We start from the raw sequence: 22,973 nt of genomic DNA on the forward strand, positions 1-22,973 counted from the left end.
AATATGTCCCATTTAAATTAACAGGTTGTCCTTTTCAACTGTCTTATAATTATAAAACATCTCAATGTCACATGAAAGGCCAAAAGCTAGAGTAAGTGGCATCATGGGAAACTTGAAATACATGCAGGTCTTTGTGGTTTAGAGTCCTTTACTGGAACACACCAGAAATTCCTATTTTCTTAAAAAGATGTACATGATATAGTATGGTGGCATTTTGGTTCTGTTGGACTCTGGTAAAATTGGTTCATATAAGAAATTAACAGTTTTAAAACTTACCTACATTCTGAAAGAAGATACATCATTCAGAGCTGTTTAACTAAAACAAATAATCTTAGCCTAACAATGAAATCAAATATGAAAATAATTAATCTGCTTCACTCTTCTACCCATGCCTCCACCCCTTCAAGGAATGATCTCTACCTCTGATTGGCTCTGAGGCTATTGAATTATTTTCAGTCTAGGATAAACTGAAAGTAGCATTGTAGGATTAGAAATGCAACGTATAGATTCAGTCAGTATGTTTAGGAAGTATCTGGAGAAACTGAACCATTCTCAAAACACAGGGTTATTATTGAACAAACAGGAAAATTCTAAAAATACTTATTAGTAAATGAAGACACTGGAATTATCACGGTTTAAAAAATCATTTGTTTCAACCTTTCTCTGTTAAATAGCCACTAACTGTGTATCCCTGGGCAGACACTTAGATCTAGGTTATCATTTCTTCATCTAGAACATTAGACAACTCTACAGTCCTTTTTGAAAACTTTGTAACTATTTGATTGGTGATTAATTACTCAACCTAGAATAAAATATTTAAAATTCATTTGCTCAAGGTATATCTGTAATGAAGCACAAAGGAGTTCTTATAATGACCTTCCTAACTATAGTAAAAGTTCAAATGTCATAGAAACTCAGATGCAAAACAATGAATTTGATTTTTCACTTCTAATTACTAGCACTGAAACAAAAATAAGTCCTATGAATATTCTGAGATTTGTTTGATTCCTAGTCTGAGCAAAGGAAATCATAATTTTTCAAGTTACCCTGATGTTTTGACTTTTACATAGTGTGATCATTTGAATATCTTTTTTGGGTGCCCTTGTTGGAATGCTTTCTAGAGTGTTACACAATCCTCACATATCCTCAGGGGAGTTATTTCTTAAGTAGTTGGATGTTCCTTGTCTCCTTAAAAGACACGAAACAACCTTCTCTGATTTGTGCAGAGATGGAAGTTTAAGTCAGCCTTAAGTCTTTCTTAACTTAGAGTGTTTTGTAGAACACAATTTTAAGAACCCTTAGCCCTACCACCTCAAATCCTGATTTTAACAAGTACAACAGCATCTATGGTCTTTAACATTGTAGTGGTATTAACTTTCCACCCCCCGAATAATCCTGTGGTTTGCTGAGTTTACCGGTTTCAACTACTGTTTAATTAAGAAACACTGCTTTCTAGCAAACTTACTGAAGGATTTTAGCCAACTATACTACTAATACAATGTTCCACATAGATTTTAGGCTCTTTGATATTCATCACAATGAAAGTCATTTTATCTAAAAAAATTAACAGTAAAAAAATACCCTTTTTCAGTAAAAAAAAAAATCATGCTTTCTGTAAAGCATGTCCAGATAATTAGAGCTGTTTATATGGATAATGACATGGTAAATGTGAACAAAATTTGAAAAATTAGAAACATTGTAAACATACAAGTTAACTTTATGGGCAGAAGATAACCCTGAGGGAGAGACTAAATGCTGTTTGTTTCCATGACATCTTTTAAATTGAAAAATACGGAATCGGTTTTTACAGCCCATCAGATGCTCTGCTTGTCCCTTTCAGCTGGTTCTGGTAGATAATTAAGACCTACTTCATCTATTGTATGGAATACCTCAACTTCTCTCCAGTGCATCTAGATTAGCAGAATTGGGAAAATAGACCCTCAACCATTTTATGTAGGGCTTTAGAGACATAAAATTGTGAATTTTTTTTTCAGGATTTTACTTTGATCGTCGTTATTCTAAAAATGACTAACATAGAAAATTGAAATAATGAGGGAAAAGTTAAGTGAACCATTTTGAGTTATTAATGTTAGCTCAAAATTAATTATACTATTAATGTAATTAGTGATTTTACTGTTTTACTTGGAGTACTTGGTTTATAAATGTCAAGTTTATGTTTTAATGTAAATATTTGTCTTTTTTCAAATTTAATATTTCATCTTTATATGCAAATGATTTTTTAATTGAGATTTTATGTTAAGATATTAATGATTTCTGGTTCCAATTAGTAAAAACTTCCTATAAACACAGCTTCTAAGGACTGCCCAGGTGCCATGGTTCCATTTCTGATCTAAAGCTTGATAAGAATATACTGCTGCTTACTAGTTAATTATTATCTCCACATAGAAAAAGAAAGTCTTTAAATTCAGTGTTTGTATGGTTGCATGGCCCTGTTCAGTCAAGCTCAATGCATGTTACATGATTGACTGAGAGGGAATAGAAAGCTACTTGCTCAGTCTCTGACCAGAATGCATGACAAGGCGTGGTGTCGAAAAGAGCAAGATGGGGATCACAGTAATTATGGCAGAGGCAAAGTGGTTTCTGTGACTACCAGATTGAGGATTCATTGTGATTTACTATTGACTATTTCAAAACCTCAGTCTGTGATTTAATTAAGGATTGGAATTCCCATAATTTTTTCCCCCATATTTGTATACTGTTACTATTGTCAAGATGTACACTGACACGATTCCAAACTGATGTTACTCTAAAGTAGGGATAAATTAGGCTTAACCTAAGCTGTGTGAAAATCTAGACAGGTCATTTTAGGTAGCAGTTAACTTAAATGGATCTTATGGTGAGTGATATTATTAATCAACACTTACTAAAAACTTACATATGACTCTTCTTGGGGGTCTTCCGAGAAGTGTGGCTGCAACAAGTGCAGTTTATCTTTTTTGTTGAGAGCAATTAAAAATAGTTGGTATTACAACGTGTCCTTTTAGATGTAAAAATACATATTTTTGGAATTATCTGCATAATTATATACCTTTTATATTGCCCAAAAGTTCAGCTTCTTAAAGTGAGCTAACCGTCAGATAATTTTGTATTTCCTGTGCTTTCTCTTCCCAAATATTTCTCAGATACTTATTAACTTGCAGATGGCGCTCTAAGTTGACTACTTATTCTGCATTATTAATAATCAAATATGATAAGCTTTTTAACATGGGGTTTTTATTTAAACAACAAAAACTGACAAAAATAATTTCAAACCTTTATTGAATTCCTGTTCAAAATGAATTATTTGCATGTACTCTTTTTAATTAAAATAGCATCTGCTTAGTTCATTTACATTTTTTCTGTCAGAATTTCTGCCTGAGGATTCTATATATAATTAATGTAAGAAAAACAAGACAGTAATCCCATGGTAGAAAACTGGTAATGGATTAAAAGACCATAGCACTGAAATTCCAGGAATGTGAGACACTTTCTGAGAACGATGCATTTACTGTTGAAGTCTAGAAATATTGAAAAGTGCCCTCTAGTATAATTAGTCAAAGCTAGACACTGAGTATATATATATATAGTTGCTATTTAATAGGGATTATTATAAGTAAATTTATAAGTGATATTAAATATTAAAGGAGATTCATTCCTTTGTCCAGAGTAGAGCTTTGCGTATTCATTGGAAACTTTAGATTTTTACTGAACCAATTGGAAGAATACACAGAATGCACATTGAGACTGTGCAGAACAGTTGCCTAGGCTATGTGACTGGTGTCTTAGAATGTAATGACTGACATTAGCTAAGCTAGTTCAGAAACTTCAGGGAATTCCTATAGTCATCCTGGATTTTCATTTCTTTTTAAGATTTGAACTACAGTGCTTTTCAAATTGTAGATTGCCACCCATTATCAGTTTATGAAGACAGTATTTTAGTGGGTATGAACAGCACTTAAATGAAAGAGCAAAGCAAATAGAGGACGTTATATATAATATTTTTATGAAAGTTGGATGTGAACATAATAAATATATTTTGATGTATAGTATTATGCCTGTGGGATATTGTTGAACTATATAATACACATAAAGAAATACTAGGATGGGTGTGCTAAAAGTCTCTCCCAGTTCCAGTATCCCCAAATAAAATTTTAATTACTTAGGTTTTTTTAAGATTGCAATTAAAAAATAGAATTATCATGTGGAGATATTTTTAGGAATAAAAAGATAAGAAAGGTGCAAGTCTTGAGACTCGGAGAGAATAGTACCTAAATAAATTGTGATTATTCCTAATTACTAAGTGTGATAATTTAGGCCTGTATAAAAGCTATGAAAGTATAAAGAGCAAATGATGGATTGTCAGGCTTAGAAAATACCTCATGACATTAGAATATATTCTGGAAATATGAGTATGATTTGATTCATTTGGGGAACAGAATTGAGAGACAAGTCTGGACACTTGGGATGTGACTAGAAAGTCAAGAGGCCCTCTTTGCCATACTTAGGCATAGTGAGCTGTCACACCCATTAAGTCTGTTGGGATTGGATCTATTTCTATAAAGATAAAGGTAGCAGAGTGGTGTTCAACCCACGTACAGACAGACTGAAGGTATGGAGACAGTGAGTTACGGGAGAATTTTAGAAGGGCCGTTCACACAACGATGATAGTTGAGGCTGTTAACAGTAAGTCAGAAACTTGTCTTAGGATATGTAGTAAATTAGTTGGACAATCTTTATACAGCACAGTAATTGAGTTTCATTGAGTTCCTCAGCCCATGCAGTTTCAATTTAGTATTTTGGAAATACTGAATCAGTTTTTGATACCACTGCAGAATACCCAAGTATAAATAAATGTGAAATGTTGAGTGACTGAATTGAGGCTAGCATTGTTGATTAAACAAGAACTATAGTGAGAAAAAATATTTTCATAGAATTCTTTCAAAATTGTGTATTTCATATAATGTGTACTTTTTAAATGAAAGTTCTTAGAATGAAATAATAGCAGTAGGTTAAGAAATGACTTTGATGTGGCCTTTTTGTCACTTAACTCCTGGTGAGTTCCTTCCCTTTTTCACGTGTATTCTCAATATTGGAGATTTTTTTATATGTTGCTTTTCCCGAGGAACCTTCCATGACATCTTTCCTGTAAAGATAGTTCTCTATATTTTGTGAGGTTATTCACCTTTCACTGTATGATGCGCTCCTTTTTTTAAGACTGAGCTGCTTAAAAGTTGCAACTGCAAAATTTAATTTCAGTATATTGTATTTTCTTTAGCACATGGCAATCATTAAATCAGTAAATCTTGGCAATCAGTAAATCTTTCAGTGAAGAATAAATGAACCAAACAATGGAAATATGCAATAAAAGTAAGGTAATTAATAGAAAAATTGAGTTCAAAAAATGACAAATGGAGTTATCTCAAGGAATTAAAATTTAATAACATTTGGACATATGATAAGTTACTGTTGATGTGTTAACATATACTTATTAAGTAGCCACCTTTTTAGGTTCTGTGAATGTAATTTGTGAACAGAATAGAGACTCTTTGTACCCTCATGCAGACTTCATTTTCCATCTTTAGTCAGAAAGCATGTGATTTCATACTATAGTGTGATGGACACCGGGAAGGGATCATGAAAAACTGTGTAATTGTACCTGAGAAAATAGTGGAGTTGCTTATTAAAAATATTCACATAATTTTTTGTTACTGAACCTACTAGATTTTTGACACCACTGTATCTCTTATTTTTGCAGACCATACAACATATATAGCACATTGAGTCTGAAAAAGTAAATGATAAGAATATTTAGAAATAGTGAGTACATCTGATTATTTTGGTTAAGGTAAGGTTGTTAGTAAAATAGGAGACTGAGATATAGGGTCCTTGGCAAGATTACAATTCCTGCATAAAAATATATGCAGTTTTTCATTTTTAGAAAGCATAGCTCAACAAATTCCTCCTAAAAGCTTTATATGGATTAGGAAAACTTTCTCTGTAGCTCTCTGTGTTTGAAATAATATGTTTTTTTCCCGTTTCTGTTTTTTGTTCATTTGCTCATTTGTTTGTTTTTTGATATGCTCAGAGGACATATCCATATAGATTGCTAATATATACTTGTTACAAAATAATGTCTGGGCAGGGCATATTTCCTCAGAAATAATAACATGGAACTTTATTACAATGATTAATTTATTCAGCAAACTGTACTAGACAATGAAAGCAAAGGTCGCCAAGGCAATCGATCAAAATATAGAACCCTTTGGACAATTTTTTTTGAAACCTACAGAGGTTTTATAGTCTTTGATCATTTGGTTTGGGCAATTAAGAATGCTGACATCTGAATTGCATGGTAATATTACATATAATGAAGTTACGTCATCATTAAAATATTTGTTACTAACTTTTTGATGACTTTGACATTTTGATCATTAGAATATCAAATAAAATTTCTGCTTTTATAATATATGAATTGTAACTAGATGAGGGAATTACATGTTCATATATATGGTTTACAAAATATTAAAACAACCTATTGAAAATCTGTGAAGAACTTATTTATGTCCCCTTAAATGTGCATTTGATGGATTTAATTTAAATGCCTAGGAAAGATTTCTTAGGATTGCAACAATACATGTGGTAAAATAGGCTAAAAGGGTGCTGAAGTGAAGTGGCTTGGAATCTCAAATATTGACTACTGATAGAACTTGATAAAGTAGCATGGTATACTGGGAGGAGCATTAAAGGTTCAGTCTTCTGATTCCTTTTTTTATTAATGTGACCTTGGATAAATCAGAACAGTCTCCATTTTCTGAGCTGTAAAATTAACATCAAGTTAAGTGCTAATATAACCAACAACGGTGCTTGGGATAAAAACAAGAGTATTTATTCCTGCCTTCAAGGAATTTTTAGTCTTAAAAGGAGGAACACATAAGTAGGTAAATTTGAGGCCACTTGATAAGTTCAGAGTATGTCCATGGTGTATTGTCATAATTTAAGTTAAAGAGATAAGATTTAAGATAGGTTGGGTATGTGGGTCAGAGAAGACACCTCAAAGCAGGTTTCTCCTGCTTCTAATCTTACCAATTGAGGGGTAAGACTCCACCAAGCAGCCAGGATATTCTGTGGATTCAGCCAGGATCATCGTGATAATTAAGAGAAGATACAGTGTGTGTAGAATATTCTAAGTAATTGCAAATCCCTGTCTTTTTTCCTGACCTATGGTCCAGGGTACTGTGTGCGTATGTGCACATATATGTACACTCACACAACAGACAAGTGAACTTTGAGTCCTCAAAGTGTAGGGGACAGAGGTGGGAACAATAAGGACTAGCTGATCTCTAATGACCTGTAATTATAATTTCATAATCTGAAAATTATCTACGTATAATGAGTTATTCAATTACATTTGGTTGATAATTGACCAATTAGGCTGTTTTCTTATTTCACTGGAGATGGAATCCAGAACTTACGCCCTGGTGTCAAATGCACCACTTTGAAGGAGAGTCAGCTGGCAAAATTGAACACTTAGAGTTGCCAAACACTGTTTTGAAGACTTTACAATACAGTAACTTATTTAATCCTTACAAAATCTTAGGAGACACAGGAGTTATTATTTTCCTGATTTTACAGATAAGGAAACTGAAGTTCAGAGTTTTGCCTCTGAACAACATCACTCAACTAGGAAGCAGTGGCACCTAGGTTCAGACCTGGATGGTCTGTGCTGAACAGTGTACATTTGCAAAATAGCATATGGTTCAGAAGTTCCTAGAAATAGCCTTTGTGTCCCTGGAGACCAAGACTTTCAAGATAGTGTGGCCAAGAACTAGGTTTTAAGAACACAGGAAACAAGCAAGCACATTAGCCAGCCTGTGGGATATAAGTGGATACTTTGCTACAAGGTAATGCGGCTGACACGCTTGCCAGAATACTATTGCAGAGCAGAAACTACAAGTCAGATGTCCAAAGAGCAGGGAGATGGGGAGAGCAGCTCACTAAAGGGCAGGAGTGGTTCTTTGTTTTCACATTCTTGGGGCATCCTTAGGAATGTGGTTGTCCTGGTGCTTTGCTTTTTCAGCAAAACTCAGTGTAGGAGAGTATTACATGTGAGGCACTATGATAACCCACAGTGACCGAACCGCCCCCCCACCCCCCGCCATTTAAATGCTTTTCTTTGAAAAACCTAACATTTGTTATTGTGATTTTGGGAGTCTTAGGCACATAATTTGTGCCCTAAGTGTAAAAGCTATTATCTCCCCTCCGAATCAAGCCTAACTTTTAAGTTAGGTTCTTGATAGTTTTATACTGTATCTTCTGCCACAGAAGGCTTTAAGAGGAGGGAGCTTCTGACCCCTAAGTGAGGTTGGGGAGGGGTGAAGCTGAGCATACTGTAGGGAATTCCAAATAGGGAGAACGGTATGAAAAGTTATGAAGGCAGGGATGCACATACTAAATTTCAGATTATGAATAAATTAAGACTCATTTAGTGTAAATAGATTAAATTGGTATATTTTGATGAATTATATGGAATAAGTGAATGGCATTTTATATGAAATGGTCATAGGCACCATTTGCTTTTTTTAATATGAATAGTTAATTTCATAAAAATAGACCATTCATCCACCTTTCAGCAAGTAAATGTTAACACACAAACATCAGCAAAGTGGCAACTATGGATTTACTGGGAAGAAGCCTGGATTGAGTTGGGAAATTTGGAACAAAGAGCAGGAAGGTAATTATGAATAGAACACTAGGGCTTAGCAACACTGATTCAACCAGGGTTCCTATGAGCCATTTCTCTTGCATCTCCTTACACAGTTGACCCTTGAACAAAATGAAGGTTAGGGGTATGGACCCCACACAGTTAAAAATCTGTGTATAATTTTTGACATTCCTGAAACTTAACTAGTAATAATCTGCTATTAGGAATATTACCAATAGCAACAAATATTTTGCATTTATGTGTTATATACTGTATTCTTACAATAAAGTAAGCTAGAGAAAAGAAAATGTTATTAAGAAAGTCATAAGAAAGAGAATATATTTTTATAGCAGTTATTGAAAAAAGTCTGTGTGTAAGTGGACACAGGCAGATGAAACCTGTGTTATGCGAGGGTCAACTGTCATTTGTTCGAATGTCTGAAACCAGACTCTGGGACTGCTATGTTGCCTCTGCACTCTTGGTACCTGTAGGAAGCAAGTAGGAAGGATGCCAGCGGGTTGTCTGTCTAGGGTCAGGGCTTATACACTCGCATTTCCCGCCATGCTGTTTCTTAGCTCCCTTGATGTTCAGTTTGGAAGTTAAGTAGAAGAAAGGATATAATTTCAACTCTGCAGAAAAGTAGTAGTATTTCTTTTTTAAGGCAACACCTTATAACTTTACAGTGTCAGATTTAAATTGTCTCTCTCTCTCTCCCTCCCTCTCTCCCTGAATGTTCAGGTGACACAGATTTGAAAATAGCTGAATGTGTTCTTTGGAACCTCAGCTTTTCATTGAAAATGGAACAGCAACAAAAAAGAGAGAACAACAACAAAAAACTTCAACCTTAGAATACAAAAATAACACCAAAATCACCCATGAAATCAGAGTCATTATATTGTCATTTAAGAAATTATTTGATAATTTTCATATCATTTTGGGAAGTGGTTTCTATTTTATCTCATAGTATCACAGTTAGTAGAGTAGTTTTATAAGTCATCACTTTGCTTCACGGAGGACTTTTTCCACTGCTTGGGCTTTCTGTAGTTTGTGGAGGCAATGGAATTGCTCCAACTAGAGAACTGTTAGTTTCTGTGGCTTCTTCCGGATTCTCACGGAGGAATTAGAATGAGATAAGGACACAAATACAAAAGGATGAATGAATGAGCAGTGCCTGGATGAGGTTGCTAAAGATGTTTGTAAGAGGTAACGTTAGAAATACTATTTTCCATTTGGTGGTGATTTTGATTATTTTGACTTTGCATTTTGAAGTGAAATTCGCAAAATGGGCTCACTGCAGCAGATGGTTTCATTCATTTTATCATTTTATAATTTTTAATTGGTCGAGGAATATTGATGAAAGTAACGGCAGAGTAATGCAATGTTGACTGGAGTAATTTTTTAAAATATTCCCTTACATACTTGGTGATTTGATCCTATAGCTCTGTAAATGTTTTAGAAATTTATCTTCACAACTGTTCATGAGAAAAATAATCTTCAGTGGTAAAGGAAGAGTCTTACATGTAGTACTAGGTTTGGGTTTAAAAATTTCATGTATATAGCATAATTTGGAATAAAATTTTAAGCATTGTTAAGGAGAAAAGGGGGAAATTTTTAAAAAAAATTTACTTTGATCTAGTTATTTTTTGAGGTGGGAAAGTACTTCAGTAAATATTTTATTTTTTTCTTTTAGAACCACGTTGGTTCTAAAATCCTTTACTTTAGCAGAAAAGCCCTTCTATTATTTCTGATAGGTATTATTGTGATTAGTTTAAAAAAAAAAAGTCCTAACTTCAAGAATGGGTATTTTGAGGTTTAGGGGAAAGAGTGACTTACAGTACATTGGAAGAAAGACAGGAAATTTCTCCCTTCAGTGGGAAAAAGATTAAACGTCTGACACTTTTTAAATGATCTAAATGTTAGTGTGGGTAACAGTTTGTGAAAAGTCAAGATATAAGAGTTGAGACTGGTTTCAGGCTGTCCGAATCTTTCCAACCTGAAGTGAGAAATAAGTACCTCATGCATATGGAGATAGAAAGCCTTTCCCTTCTAGGATATTCACGCGTTTGAATCATCTGTGGTTGAATGTGATTGCATTTGGATTCCTGTTTGCGATTGAGTGAAATGAGTGGGTGGTTGCAGTGCAATTTCGATGTAGGTAACTCACACATTTTACAGTTGGTATTAACTGCCTGCCTTATAGTAGATACCTTCGATGAGGAAGCTAATTGTTACACTGGTAACCTCTTTCCACCTGTAGAGATCATTGTTGCCAAATAAAAGTTAATTGACAGTTAATTGACATGAAAATCTCAACATTCTTGTACATTGTTGTCCCTCTTGTGATTAGACTTAAATGTAACTTTTAAAAGATGAAATTATGAAAATATTTAAAAATGAAATTATGGTTAATAATTTTGTGTGGATTTAAAAAACTTTTCCTTGTTTATATTTAAAGATAAGAAGGCAATAACAAAAAAATCTTAGAATCTGAATTTTGACTCTCTTGTTTCTGGGAGACCTCCCTGGCGAATACTGTAAGCGAGGTCTCCACCCCTAAATAGCTTTATTCATCAGATTAATACAGAAAAGGGAGAGAATGCTTTAGCCAGTATGGCTTTTGGGGGTGAGTCACTGGATGAGGGAACAAGTCTCCTATTTTTGCATTTTTAAAAAATTATTTAGCCTCTTTTAAGGACAAACATTATGAGGTTGGGTGTGGCCAGGGAAGCTATGGAATTTCTGGTAACAGAAGCACAGCAAAAAATAATAAAATTGTGAAAAGATTATGTTAAATGATCACTATGGGAGTAGAAATAAGTTGTACCTGAGGAAATAATGAAATCAGTGTTTCGTTACTTGGTGATTGTTTTCAAGTTTTGTTGTTGTTATCAGTGAATAATTATGCAGCATTAGGTAGGAATTTTAATTTGATGGTACAATATGAATGACTTCAGAAACTGCATTTCTGATAGCAGCTACTTAAAGTTAAACTGGTTTTAACTAGTTATAAAAATAGTACATCTAAGAGTATTCCCTATTTTTCTTGGGGAAGTAAAAAGAGAGGGGGATTAAGTTGCTTTTCTGGTTTTTGTGATGCTTTTATGACTAAGGACCTCAACTCCTGGATGATTTTGAACTTTAGCAGGACAGTCATTTAAGGGTGCAATTCATAGTTAAGTCCCACTGATTTGGGGATTTCATCTTTGTTATATTAATTGATCTTCTGACAGCTGCCTTTTTAATAAAAGATTTTCTTAGCTTAAACTTCAAAACTGACATATCAAAAGATAAAATTGTGGTGTGTTTTCTTCTTCCCATAAAAATATTTTCATTTTGTATTCTTGGATATATTGGATATCTTTTTATATAAGGAATTAGAGTATAAAATAAAACATACGATAAAATTAAGTAAAATGTGCATGCCTGCTATGTGCCATGCACTGTGCTGGAAACAAAGAACACAGAAGTAAATAGGATTTACTTCTTTTTATTGAGCAGCTCAGAGTTCAGTAGGAGAGGAATCTATAAGAGAGTATGTTACCTGCTCTGGTAGAGGAGGTCGTAGTTGTTCGATCACTTAATTTACTAGTACATTTGTTTATTTAACATGCTTTTATTTCATATCCTCTATAGAGAGAGCAGTGTAAACTGACTGTTAGGTTTTGGCATTATGTTGGTCATCCAGATAGATAAGATACCTTTCCTCTGGGAGAATTCAATTCTCATGTAAGTTACTCAGGCACAGGGATCATTGATATTTTTGTTCACTGTTATATCCCAAGTATCTAGAAGGGTCCCAGGCACATAGTAGGTCCTAAATAAACATTTGCTAGAAGAAAGAAAATAGATGATCCACACTTGAGCTCAGGTTTTCCTTTGCTCATTATCAGGGAAGCCTTGAACTGGATTCTGAGAATAATTATTGTCTTAAGAGAAAAATGCATAAAATACTCTGCAGAGGGAATAGTTTAAACATAGTCACTGAGTGGTAAGGGTGACACTGTGACTTAATACAAAATTCACTATTTTTCTTAAAAAAAAGGAGATAGGAATTAAGTATTCTATATTTGTGAACTTGGGGGAAGTTGCAGTTATATGCTGAGACTATTGATAGCATCTCTTTGTGGCATATATTATTTTTAACAGACATGCTTACCAGGAATTTTTCTTTTAGAGTTTTGAATTGAACTGATCATATTTTATAACTTTTAATCGCTTTATTTTAATGGCACTTGTGAATTATTAATCAGTGGTTTACAAGTTTTTTTAGTGGAAAGATTAATTTCTTTTTAATGAGGAATTTAATCTCAAAACTGTCTAGAAGGACTTGTATACTTTCTCCCTAAAATATTAAGAGGATTTCAGAAGTAGTAATATTTGAACCTAACTACTAATGGTGTTCTAAAAATAAATTTTTTACCTTTGACTGGCAAAATGTGTCCAGTATTTTGTTACTTAGTGAAGCCCAAGAAACTATAATTGGATTTAATTATGCATTCATTTTTTTCATCAAGCATTTATGTGTTGGGAAATTTTTTGTGTATGCCAATTTAATTCACAGTATTTTGTATATAAGTTAAGTTGGCTTAAAACTAATTTTTTAATTGTCTTAGAAAATAATTTGTTTGAAGTTCTTCACAATTTCAAATATATTCAAAAATAGAAACATCTTGTAAATAAATGACCCAAGAAGTGAAGGCGTATCACTTGTGTATAGTGAGTTGATTATTGTGTAGTTACATGATCTTAAATTTAATGCTTTCTTTTGCACGCACTTTATATTTCTGTAAGGATTTGATTGGTGTTTCATGCTCATAACCAAGTTTACTTACACTGAAATTGATACATTTTCAAGGTCAGTGTGCTTAAGCTGGAAAATGACATTGCATTCTTTTATCTTAGTATAAAAACAAGATCAAAGGTGAAAGTAAGTTCTTTCCTCTGTCTCCATTGTCATAATTTAGGCTCCTCACATAATACTGACAGGTTAAAAGGATCATAATGGTAATGAATAAAAAATTTAGATGTTTTAGGGTTGGATTTGTAAAGTTATTTCCTAAATGGAATAACAGGGTAACCAGAACAATAGAGTGACAGTCTGAAAACTTACATGAAATACGTTTTCCACAGGCTGTATACAAAGAAAAGTTTAGTGTACAAATGGAAGTTTTATTATACGTCCTTGATTTTTTAATATTTTATTTTGATGACCTCATGAATATGCAGAGATAAGTGAAAAAGTTGAACTACTGGTGAAATATTTTTATCTTTTAGGTTTACTTTTTACATTCCCTTTTCATCTAAATCCTAATGAATTGGAAATACGTTTTCTGGAAGCTTGCAAGTTAGAGTTCAGCTTGGTTGAAATCATGTCCCCTCCTTATTAAGTAGTTTTCTCATTTCCATTTTAGGAAGAAATCTCATTAACATATATAAACAGGAATAAGTCAGAGATTTTGGATGCCAGCACTGGTAATAGACTCTGGCCTGAGTTAATGTTTCAGAAGAGCTTGAAGTCACAGCCCCAGTCCCATAGAGGTCTCTGATAATCAAAAGTCACGGTGCTTACTGGAACCCTAGACAGCATGAACACTAGCAGCCATGACAGGGCTTAGTTCCAAGTAATTAAGAAAAACAGCACCAGAAAAGTTGAAGTTTTTACATTACAGCTTAATAAGAAGACTTTTATAGGAGTGCGTGATTTTACAGAAATGTGCAAAAACTAGACTGAATGGAGAGAATGTTAGAAAAGCAAAGTGTTCCCAATCAAGTCTAAGCTTATAGCAGCATGTACTATTTATTGCCACAGTAGCATATTTTCTTGCAAAAAATGCTCATAAATGATGCAGAATTCAGTGACAGAATTCCAATTCTGGTCTCACAAATTCCCATCTGGTAGCAGTGCATCTGTTTATTAGGAGTTATCCCCTGAATGTGAATGATTCCAGGCCTAAGTCACTGCACCTGTTGCTGGGAGGTATTTATTCCAATCACCAGCCTAAAGCACAGAGAGTTATTGCTTGACATCTTATAGCTTGGGGGGAAAAATTGTCTTTTCAAAATCATTTGTTCAGAGTGGAGAAAATGGAGCAAAACAGTTCATTTTACACTAAGTACCGCTATCTGGCAGTGTTCACATTTGCACAGCACAAAGCTGCAGTATTGATTCTTTTGCTCCCCCGGCCTCCCACAAGTGCCCCCCGCCAATTGTTAGGGCTGCAAGAGAGATTGGATTACATTTGTTGGGATGCTTATTTTTTTCTTTGTTGAAATAGGCATAAGTTGAACATGTACCTCAGAATAAATGTTAGAGTAGTAGTGTGAATAAAAGGCTTTAATTTGGAATTTCTTTATGTTGATTATGTCGACTGACCAATTTCATTGAATACTTGGCCATCAGGCACTATTTCCTTTTCTGCTCTTCTTTCTCTAAGACTAGAAGCACACAGTACACCCTAACTATGCCCTCTGCATGAAGCCCCCAAACTTGCTGCTAATTGTCATCATTTGGAGAGGCATTAAAGTAACATTTAAGTCCATGAACCTGGGAACTGAACTACCATACCAGGCTTCAAACCTTCATTTCATTCTTCCTGGGTTTGTGACCATGGAAAATGTAATTTTCCATGCTTCAGGTTCTTCCTCTGTAAAATGGTCGTAATAACAGTACCTATCTCATACAGTTGTTTAAAGGATTTATAGTCAGTAATTTTTTGTAGTCTTTGGAGGAACTTCTGGTGGTGATGGAGTGACAAGAGTGGCAAATCCTCTCACTCCCAAACAAGTATAAAACTGGACAGAATTGTCAACAACCATTTTAGTGCTCTGGAAGTTAAACAAAACCATGTAAGAAATTGGGAGGCATTTAAGTATGAAAACTTGTGGTAGAGCTTGTGGTGTGACCAGTGGAAGTTCAAAGCTGTTCAGCCTGGGCTGCTCCTATCCCCACCCCACCCCGCAATTCCTTGTCATTTTGGTCCTTTCGTTAGGATAAGGCCAGCCTTGAAATTCAGTGACTTTGCTGCCGGGGAAAACTGGCTTGTTTTGGAATGGAGTGTGGGAACCCCTGCCCAGCAGTGTTGTCAGGAAGAACAGTAAACACTGCAGAAAACGGATGGGGAAAACCTGCAGCTCTGCCTGAGGTTGTGGTCTCAGGTGGGGAGACTGAAGGGCCAGTCTGAAACATAACCAGGAAAACTTGGAAATCAAAAAGCCCAAAGTTCTCTATGCTCTCTTGACAAACTGAAAGCTATACACATGTGTTGATGAGAAAAGTAACCCAGGCTGACTTGAACATGCTCTGGATTTTGAACATTGTCCCTAACGCACTCCGATCACGAGGTAGAGGTTAGAGATTGTATCATGGACTTTGTGAAAAGTCGCTGTTCAGTTATTGCGTGACCACGAAACTTTGCAGAAACAAGGGTGATCCCTAAAGCCAGGTGAGAAAATAAAAACCAGCAACATTAAAATAACAACCACAGCAGTAACAATAATAGGAGTGACACAGGACCTGCATACTGTGGGGGAGGTGAATTTTGCAGATTTAAATCTAGTCATGAAACTAAAAAGAAAATATCACAACAGCAGCCATTCTCAGGGGAAAGAGGTCTGAATGAAGTGTTGCTAACAGTATATTATTTCAAATGTCTAGTTTTGAACAACAAAATGCTAGAAGACATGCAAAGAAACTGGGAGGTTGACCCATACTCGAGAGAAAATGCATTCAGTATAGATTTCCTCTGATGTGGGCCCAGAAGTTAGGTTTAGCAGATAAACATTTCAGAGTGCCTATTAAGAATATGTTCAAAGATTAAAATAAAATTATGTTAAAGAATTACGGGGAAATACGATGACAATGACTTAAAAATATGTAATCTCAGTAGAGAAATAAAAACTATTTTATAAAGGCCTTGGAGAAATTCTTGGCACACATTAGTTATTATATATCAGTGTGCTGCAAATAAATTTGTGTTTTCCTCCCTGCAAACAGATATCTTAGCTTCATCTGAACCTAGAGATTCTTATTGAATAGGTCTGGATTAGTCTTTTTAAAAACATTTACCAGATGGCTCTGATGCAAAGTCATGTTTAGGTATCAATCATGTAGTCTTGGCAAGTTATTTTTTAAATTTTTTCTAACACCCAATTTAAACAGTTAAGAATTATTCCATATATAAAGGAAGAAAGTGTGATTAAGAAATAGTGACCATACTTGTGACGGTTTCTTCCATTTGTTATTAGTGTGTAGAAAAGGGGATAAATGTTCAGGAATCAGTTTTGTTGTGCCTTTTCAGAAGTTTTGCTTAATAAAAATACTGAATTTTTAAAATTAATATTAATTGCAATATTTTTTATTTAAACTATGCTGTGCTCCACAGTTTTATGTGGTTGTTTGAATTTCTGCAATGCTTTTGCTATAGAAATGTCCTTTCTGAAACCCTCAACATATTTCAATTAAAATAAATATAATGAAACTAAGCTGGATTATCTGTGAAGGCAGTACAGTCCAATATCTGGAAAATGGAAGAAAGCAATTTTTTTAAAACAGATTTTTATTTATTTATTTTTAGAGAGAGGGAACGGGAGGCAGAAAGAGAGGGAGAGAAACATCGATCACTTGCCTCTTCACACACTCGCATCTTGGGACTGGCCTGCAACCCAGGCATGTGCCTTGGCAGGGAATTGAACCAGCGACCTTTTGTTTCACAGGCCAGCACTCAGTCCACTAAGTCACACCAGCCAGGGCGGAAGAAAGTGCGCGTGCATGCATGCATGCGTGCGTGCGTGCTTACGTGTTCTGTCTGAAAAAGTCCAGCTTGTGTGTGTGTGTGGGTGTGTTCTGTCTGAAAAAGTCCAGCTATTGTTAATATAAGGAGAATGATTTGCACAACATTGATGTAACCTGGCAACCAAGGAGAGTGGATTGGAATGTGCATGTGTGAACAATGACGACTTCACTGTACTAGTCAGTGGGGATGGTAGATGCCCTTGAGTGAGCATGTGTACTGTGTAGCCTTCTTATTCAAAATGGCTGAACAAGTAAAGCAATGAATCTGCATTAAATTTTATGTTAAGCTCACACATTCCTCTGAGGAAACTATTTGGATGATTCAGAAGGCCACAGCTATGGGCTACTGGTGATTGGCAGCTTCATCACTGAGAGTGTGCTTGTTCGTGCCTCACCTCGTGTGCAGAGCTTTTTGGTGAAACATCAAATCATTCAGCTGACTCAGCCCTGCTACTGCCCAGATTTGTCACCCTGCAACTTCTGGCTTGTCACAAAACTAAAATCACCTTTGAAAAGGTAGAGATTTCAGACCCTCGATGAGATTCATGAAAATATGATGAGACAGCTGATGGTGATTGGGAGAACTGTGTGAGGTCCCAAGGTGCCTACTTTGAGGGGACTGAGGTGTCATTGTCTTATGTACAGTGTTTCTTGTATATTGGGTCTTCTTCAGTAAATTTCTGTTTTTCATAGTATATGGCTGGATACTTTCTGGACATACCATAGTATATAAAGTATATAACTTCCCCCAAGTTGATAAATTAATTCTTGGAAAGATTGGCCTATTTTCTGTTTGCCTTGCCTTTTCCCCAGCTCAGTTTCACTATTTCTTCTTCATTCATAGTGCACCTCTCTACATACTTTTAGTAATCTCATAAGATCATAAACCCTTCTTAATGAAAACTTAACAAAGTTGGGGTTTGCCACAATCCCCTACTGATTTCTGTGCTCCAAATTGTGTCCTTTCCTTCCTTCTTCATTTCAATTACACTCTTAGTTTTCTCAGTAAAACTGAGAGGTCAGCCAGGTGGGAGAATTGCTAATTTTCTAAATCATACTCAGGTGTAACCCAGTAACCCTTTTGTAGGATTATTTTCACCTTAAAAAGAGGATGCATGTTTATCCAGGAGACTTTCTAGTTCACTAAATTAGTGAGAGGCATTAAAAGTTAGAGAGAACAAGGTTTTGGCTTTGGATTGACCTGAACACAGCCCAGTTCTTGAGCTTGGAAATTTGTATTTCAGTTTACTTCTGAGGGTTGGTGTTTTTCAATTAAAAGGAATAATTCCTGTGATGTTGATCCTGTAATTAAAGAACAGACATAAGAAAATGATACCAAAATTGTTGCTAATATTTTGTAACAGAAATAATCTAGGTGGAAATAGGTTATACACAACAGAAATGAAAAAGAAAATTGAGGCAGTGTAGGACATGTTTTTGATATGGCAGCTGTCCAGTAGGTAGCATACCAGCCTAGCGAAGATGTGCTTCTCTCTAGCGAAGAACATATAGTTCTTGGCTGTCCTTGACTTTTTTCTATTTTTATCTTTTCTCTTATGCTCTGTTACTACCTTGGGACCCATGGTTGATAAATGGTTAAACTTAAAATTCTAATCTTTTATTTAATTTGGGAAATCTTTACAGTGTTCATGAACAGTGGCTTATCTATACTCTGCCTAATGCAATATACATAAATTCATACAGGATTTTTAGTTAGGCACTTGTATGCACGTTATCTCATTTTAGAGTCACACAGGTAGAAAAAGTAACATCATGGATGTTTGCTAATCTCCATTCTGTAGATTGACAGAACTGAATCTTGAGACCTTTATCCTTCCTGGGTGTTTCAGTTTGCTGGACTGCTTTGTAGCAGTGCTGGCTCCTTTACCCATCTGTTGATTTTTGTCAGTGTTAAATAAAATGTGCATAAATTGAAATGTTATTGTGCTGTAATATGTTACTGTCATAGTGTCTTAGTTACTTTGGAGGGAAACTGCTAAGACAAAAGTATTTTTAAGATAATGCTACTGACTGGAATTAATATGTCTTCATTAAATGAAACTATAAGGCCAATGTATAGCAGAGTTTTTATTCCATTGCATAAATGAAAACCATTTCTTGATTAGTTGTCACATTTTATATTTGTAAAACTATTCATTGATTAAATTTGTCATTTTTATGTAAATTAGCTCAAAAAGAGCCACTTAGTTTCTGATTATGACAAGATTATATATAAAGTATTTTGTTTAGAAAAATTTTAAACTGTCTTATAAAGGTGAATAGTATAGCCAAAGGGGGGGGTGTGTGTGTTTAATAATAAATTCTTGACACATAGTAAAGACCCAAGGATTTAAATAAATGTAATAAATGTATGAATGGATAACTTTAAAAAACATAGTTTGTGTGACATATCTTGAATATAGACCTGAATTATGTTACTTGAGAATGTCTTGTTTAATTAATACTTTATAAATAAGTTAATTTTATTTTATTTTGCTTTTTTAAAGGTTTCAGCAGAGCAGCATTACCGTTTGGGCTGGTCAGGCGAGAACTGTCCTGTGAAGGTTATTCTATAGACCTGCGCTGTCCGGGCAGTGATGTCATCATGATTGAGAGCGCTAACTACGGTCGGACAGACGACAAGATTTGCGATGCTGACCCATTTCAGATGGAGAATACAGACTGCTACCTCCCAGATGCCTTCAAAATTATGACTCAAAGGTAAATATTCATGTGTTACTATCCCATTTTAGCTACTATGTCCAAATTGGTGAAATTATTATATTAATCCCAAAGTGGGTGGGAGAAGTCCGTATTTCAGCCTATTCATTAAATCAAGTTAGGGTTTTACCTGCCGATGTTGATTTCTACTTTATAAGTTTTCAACATTTAAATGTTTATCATTTTCATACAGATTGACATCAGAAAGAATATGTAACATATCTTTTGATATTTTTTAAAAAGATATAAAGGTACAGGTGTATAATATTTTAAATGTAACCTTGTTTTTTAGGGTTTCAGAATTTTGAAATATTTTTATAATATCAAGAATGTTTAAATATCTGGGTTTGGCAATAATTGCTCCTCAATTTTGCACCTCACACTTTATTTAGTAAAGCAGAAATAGCAGAGAGTTATCATACCCCAACCCCCAAATGTGCACAACATCCTCAACTATTAACATTTCATACCACAGTGATACCTTTGTTAAAATGAACCCTTGTTGGTACATCATTGTTACCCAAAATCCACAGTTTTCATAAGCGTTCACTCTTGGTGTTGCACATTCTGTTGGTTTTGACAAATTTATGATGTATCCACAATTTAATAAGTAATCCCCCTTATCCAGGGGGACACCTCCCAAGACCCCCAGTGGATGCCTTAAATCTGGGTAGTACTGAACCTTATATATACTATGTTTTTTCCTCTATATACAATTTTTTCACTTAAAAGAAGCACTTTACCCCCTTTTTTTTGGTGTAGTTGAATTGCCAGCATCACTACTCTTGCACATGGGGGCCATTAGAAAGTAAAGTAAGCGTTACTTGAACATAAGCCCTGAGCTACAACAACGGTTGATCTGATAACTGACACACTACTAAGTTGGGTAGTATATGCCGTGTGTATACGCTGGACAAAGGGATGATTGATGTTCCAGGTGGAATGGAGCAGAATGGCATGGGATTCATCATGCCACTCAGAATGGAGTGCTATTTAAAACATAATTGTTTATTTCTGGAATTTGCCATTCAGTATTTTTCTACCACAAAGGTGACCTCAGGTAACTGAGGCTGTGAAAGTGCGGGTGCAGGGCTACTATATCATATAGAATAGTTTCACTGCCCTAAAAATCCTTTGTGCTCCACCTATTCATTCCTTCCTCCCTGTGAACCCATGATAGCCACGGACCTTTGTATTTTCTCATAGTTTTGCCTTTTCCAGACTGTCATACAGTTGGAATCTTACAGTATGTAGCCTTTCCCGGTGGGCTTCTTTCATTTGGTAACATGCATTTAAGTTTCCTCCATGTCTTGTCATGGCTTAATAGCTCATTTCTTTTTAGCGTTAAATATTTCATAATCTGGATGTACCACAGTTTATCCATTCACCCACTGAAAGATACCTTGATTGCTAGGTCTAGGCAGGTTTTTGTGTGGTAGTACATTTTCAGTTCATTTGTATAAATACCAGGGAGCACAATTACCAGTTGTATGATAAGAGTGTGTTTTAATTTTGTAAGAAATTGCTGAACTGTCTTTCAAATTTTATTGGTTTGCATTTCCACTAGTAATGAATGAGAGTTTCTGTTAATCCACGTCTTCATCAATATTTGTCATCAGTGTTTCAGATTTTGGTCATTCTAATAGGTGTGTAGTTGTATCTTATTTTAATTAACAATTCCCCAATGACACAGTGTTGAACATCTTTTCATATGCTTACTTGTTACTTGCATATCTTCACTGGTAAGGTGTCAGTTCAAGTCTATTGCCCATTTTTCAATTGAGTTGTTTCCTTATGGCTGAGTTTTAAGAGTTCTTTATATATCTCAGATTATATTCCTTTATCACATGTAGCTTTTGCAAATATTTATTTTCTCCAAATCTGTGGCTTGTCTGCTCATTCTCTTTATTCTTAGCTTAAAACAAACAAACAAAATAAAAGCAACTCAAGAAAGCATTTAAGGTGCACATGCTCTCTCTTTATACACACACAGTAATAAACCATTGATTAATTTTGTGTTTTAAAAATGATTTGTTGGAAAGTGTATTATAAACTTAACATAAATTGTATCTCTTAAGTGGACAGCTGCCTTCCTACATGTAGAGAGAATACAAAAAACTGCCAACAATAGGTGTCACGTTTCTTCTCCCTTAACACAGAGTACCTAACTTTTGGCATCTTTTCTCCTAAGTTTTGGTACTCTTACCATTTTAATTAGAATTTTCTCATATATACTGAAATAATGGTTACTTATGGTTAAATTGATGTAATTACCATCCAGCAATTGTATTTATTTGGAACATAGAGACTGAAGAAAAATTCAAGTATCACAGAATTTCATACATTGTTGTCTTTTATTTTGTTCACTAGGAAAACCCTTCATCTTTATTTTCAAAGCCTTCACCCTCTTCTGCTTCTTTTTCTGCTCTGGACACAATATTCTGTCTAGTTCTATAGTTTATTTACTAGTCTGCCTGAAAGTTAAAATAGCAAAGTTTTTTATGATTGGTCAGTGTAAGCACACTGAAAACACCAAAAGGTGGTAAGAAACAATGAAGGAAAAAAAAATCCATGCCATATGAGTATGGATAGGAATTGCTGCAATAGGTCTAATTTCACAGAGACTATCAATAAAATATGTAGTAGCATATTTTTATTGATAGTACAGTTATAGTAATTTATAGTAAATAGCTTTTAAAATGTTGATACTAATCACAGTGTTTTTAAGAAAACAGAACATATAGAATACTTTTGAAAGAT

General features: G+C 34.7%; 1 protein-coding gene across 3 annotated transcripts in view; it reads left to right on the forward strand.

Annotated features, from left to right (window-relative positions):
* Positions 1-22,973, forward strand: part of ADGRL2 (adhesion G protein-coupled receptor L2) — a 486,253-nt gene that overhangs the window by 382,018 nt on the left and 81,262 nt on the right. For all 3 annotated transcript variants that reach the window (XM_054566900.1, XM_054566899.1, XM_054566901.1), the window contains one exon: positions 20,000-20,213. In XM_054566900.1, the coding sequence (XP_054422875.1) occupies positions 20,000-20,213 (214 nt within the window). The remainder of the gene's footprint in view (positions 1-19,999; positions 20,214-22,973) is intronic.

This window comes from Pteronotus mesoamericanus, unplaced genomic scaffold (assembly GCF_021234165.1).
Source record: "Pteronotus mesoamericanus isolate MK-2021 breed Mesoamerican mustached bat unplaced genomic scaffold, CSHL_Meso_final contig_181, whole genome shotgun sequence".
Lineage (NCBI taxonomy): Eukaryota > Metazoa > Chordata > Mammalia > Chiroptera > Mormoopidae > Pteronotus > Pteronotus mesoamericanus.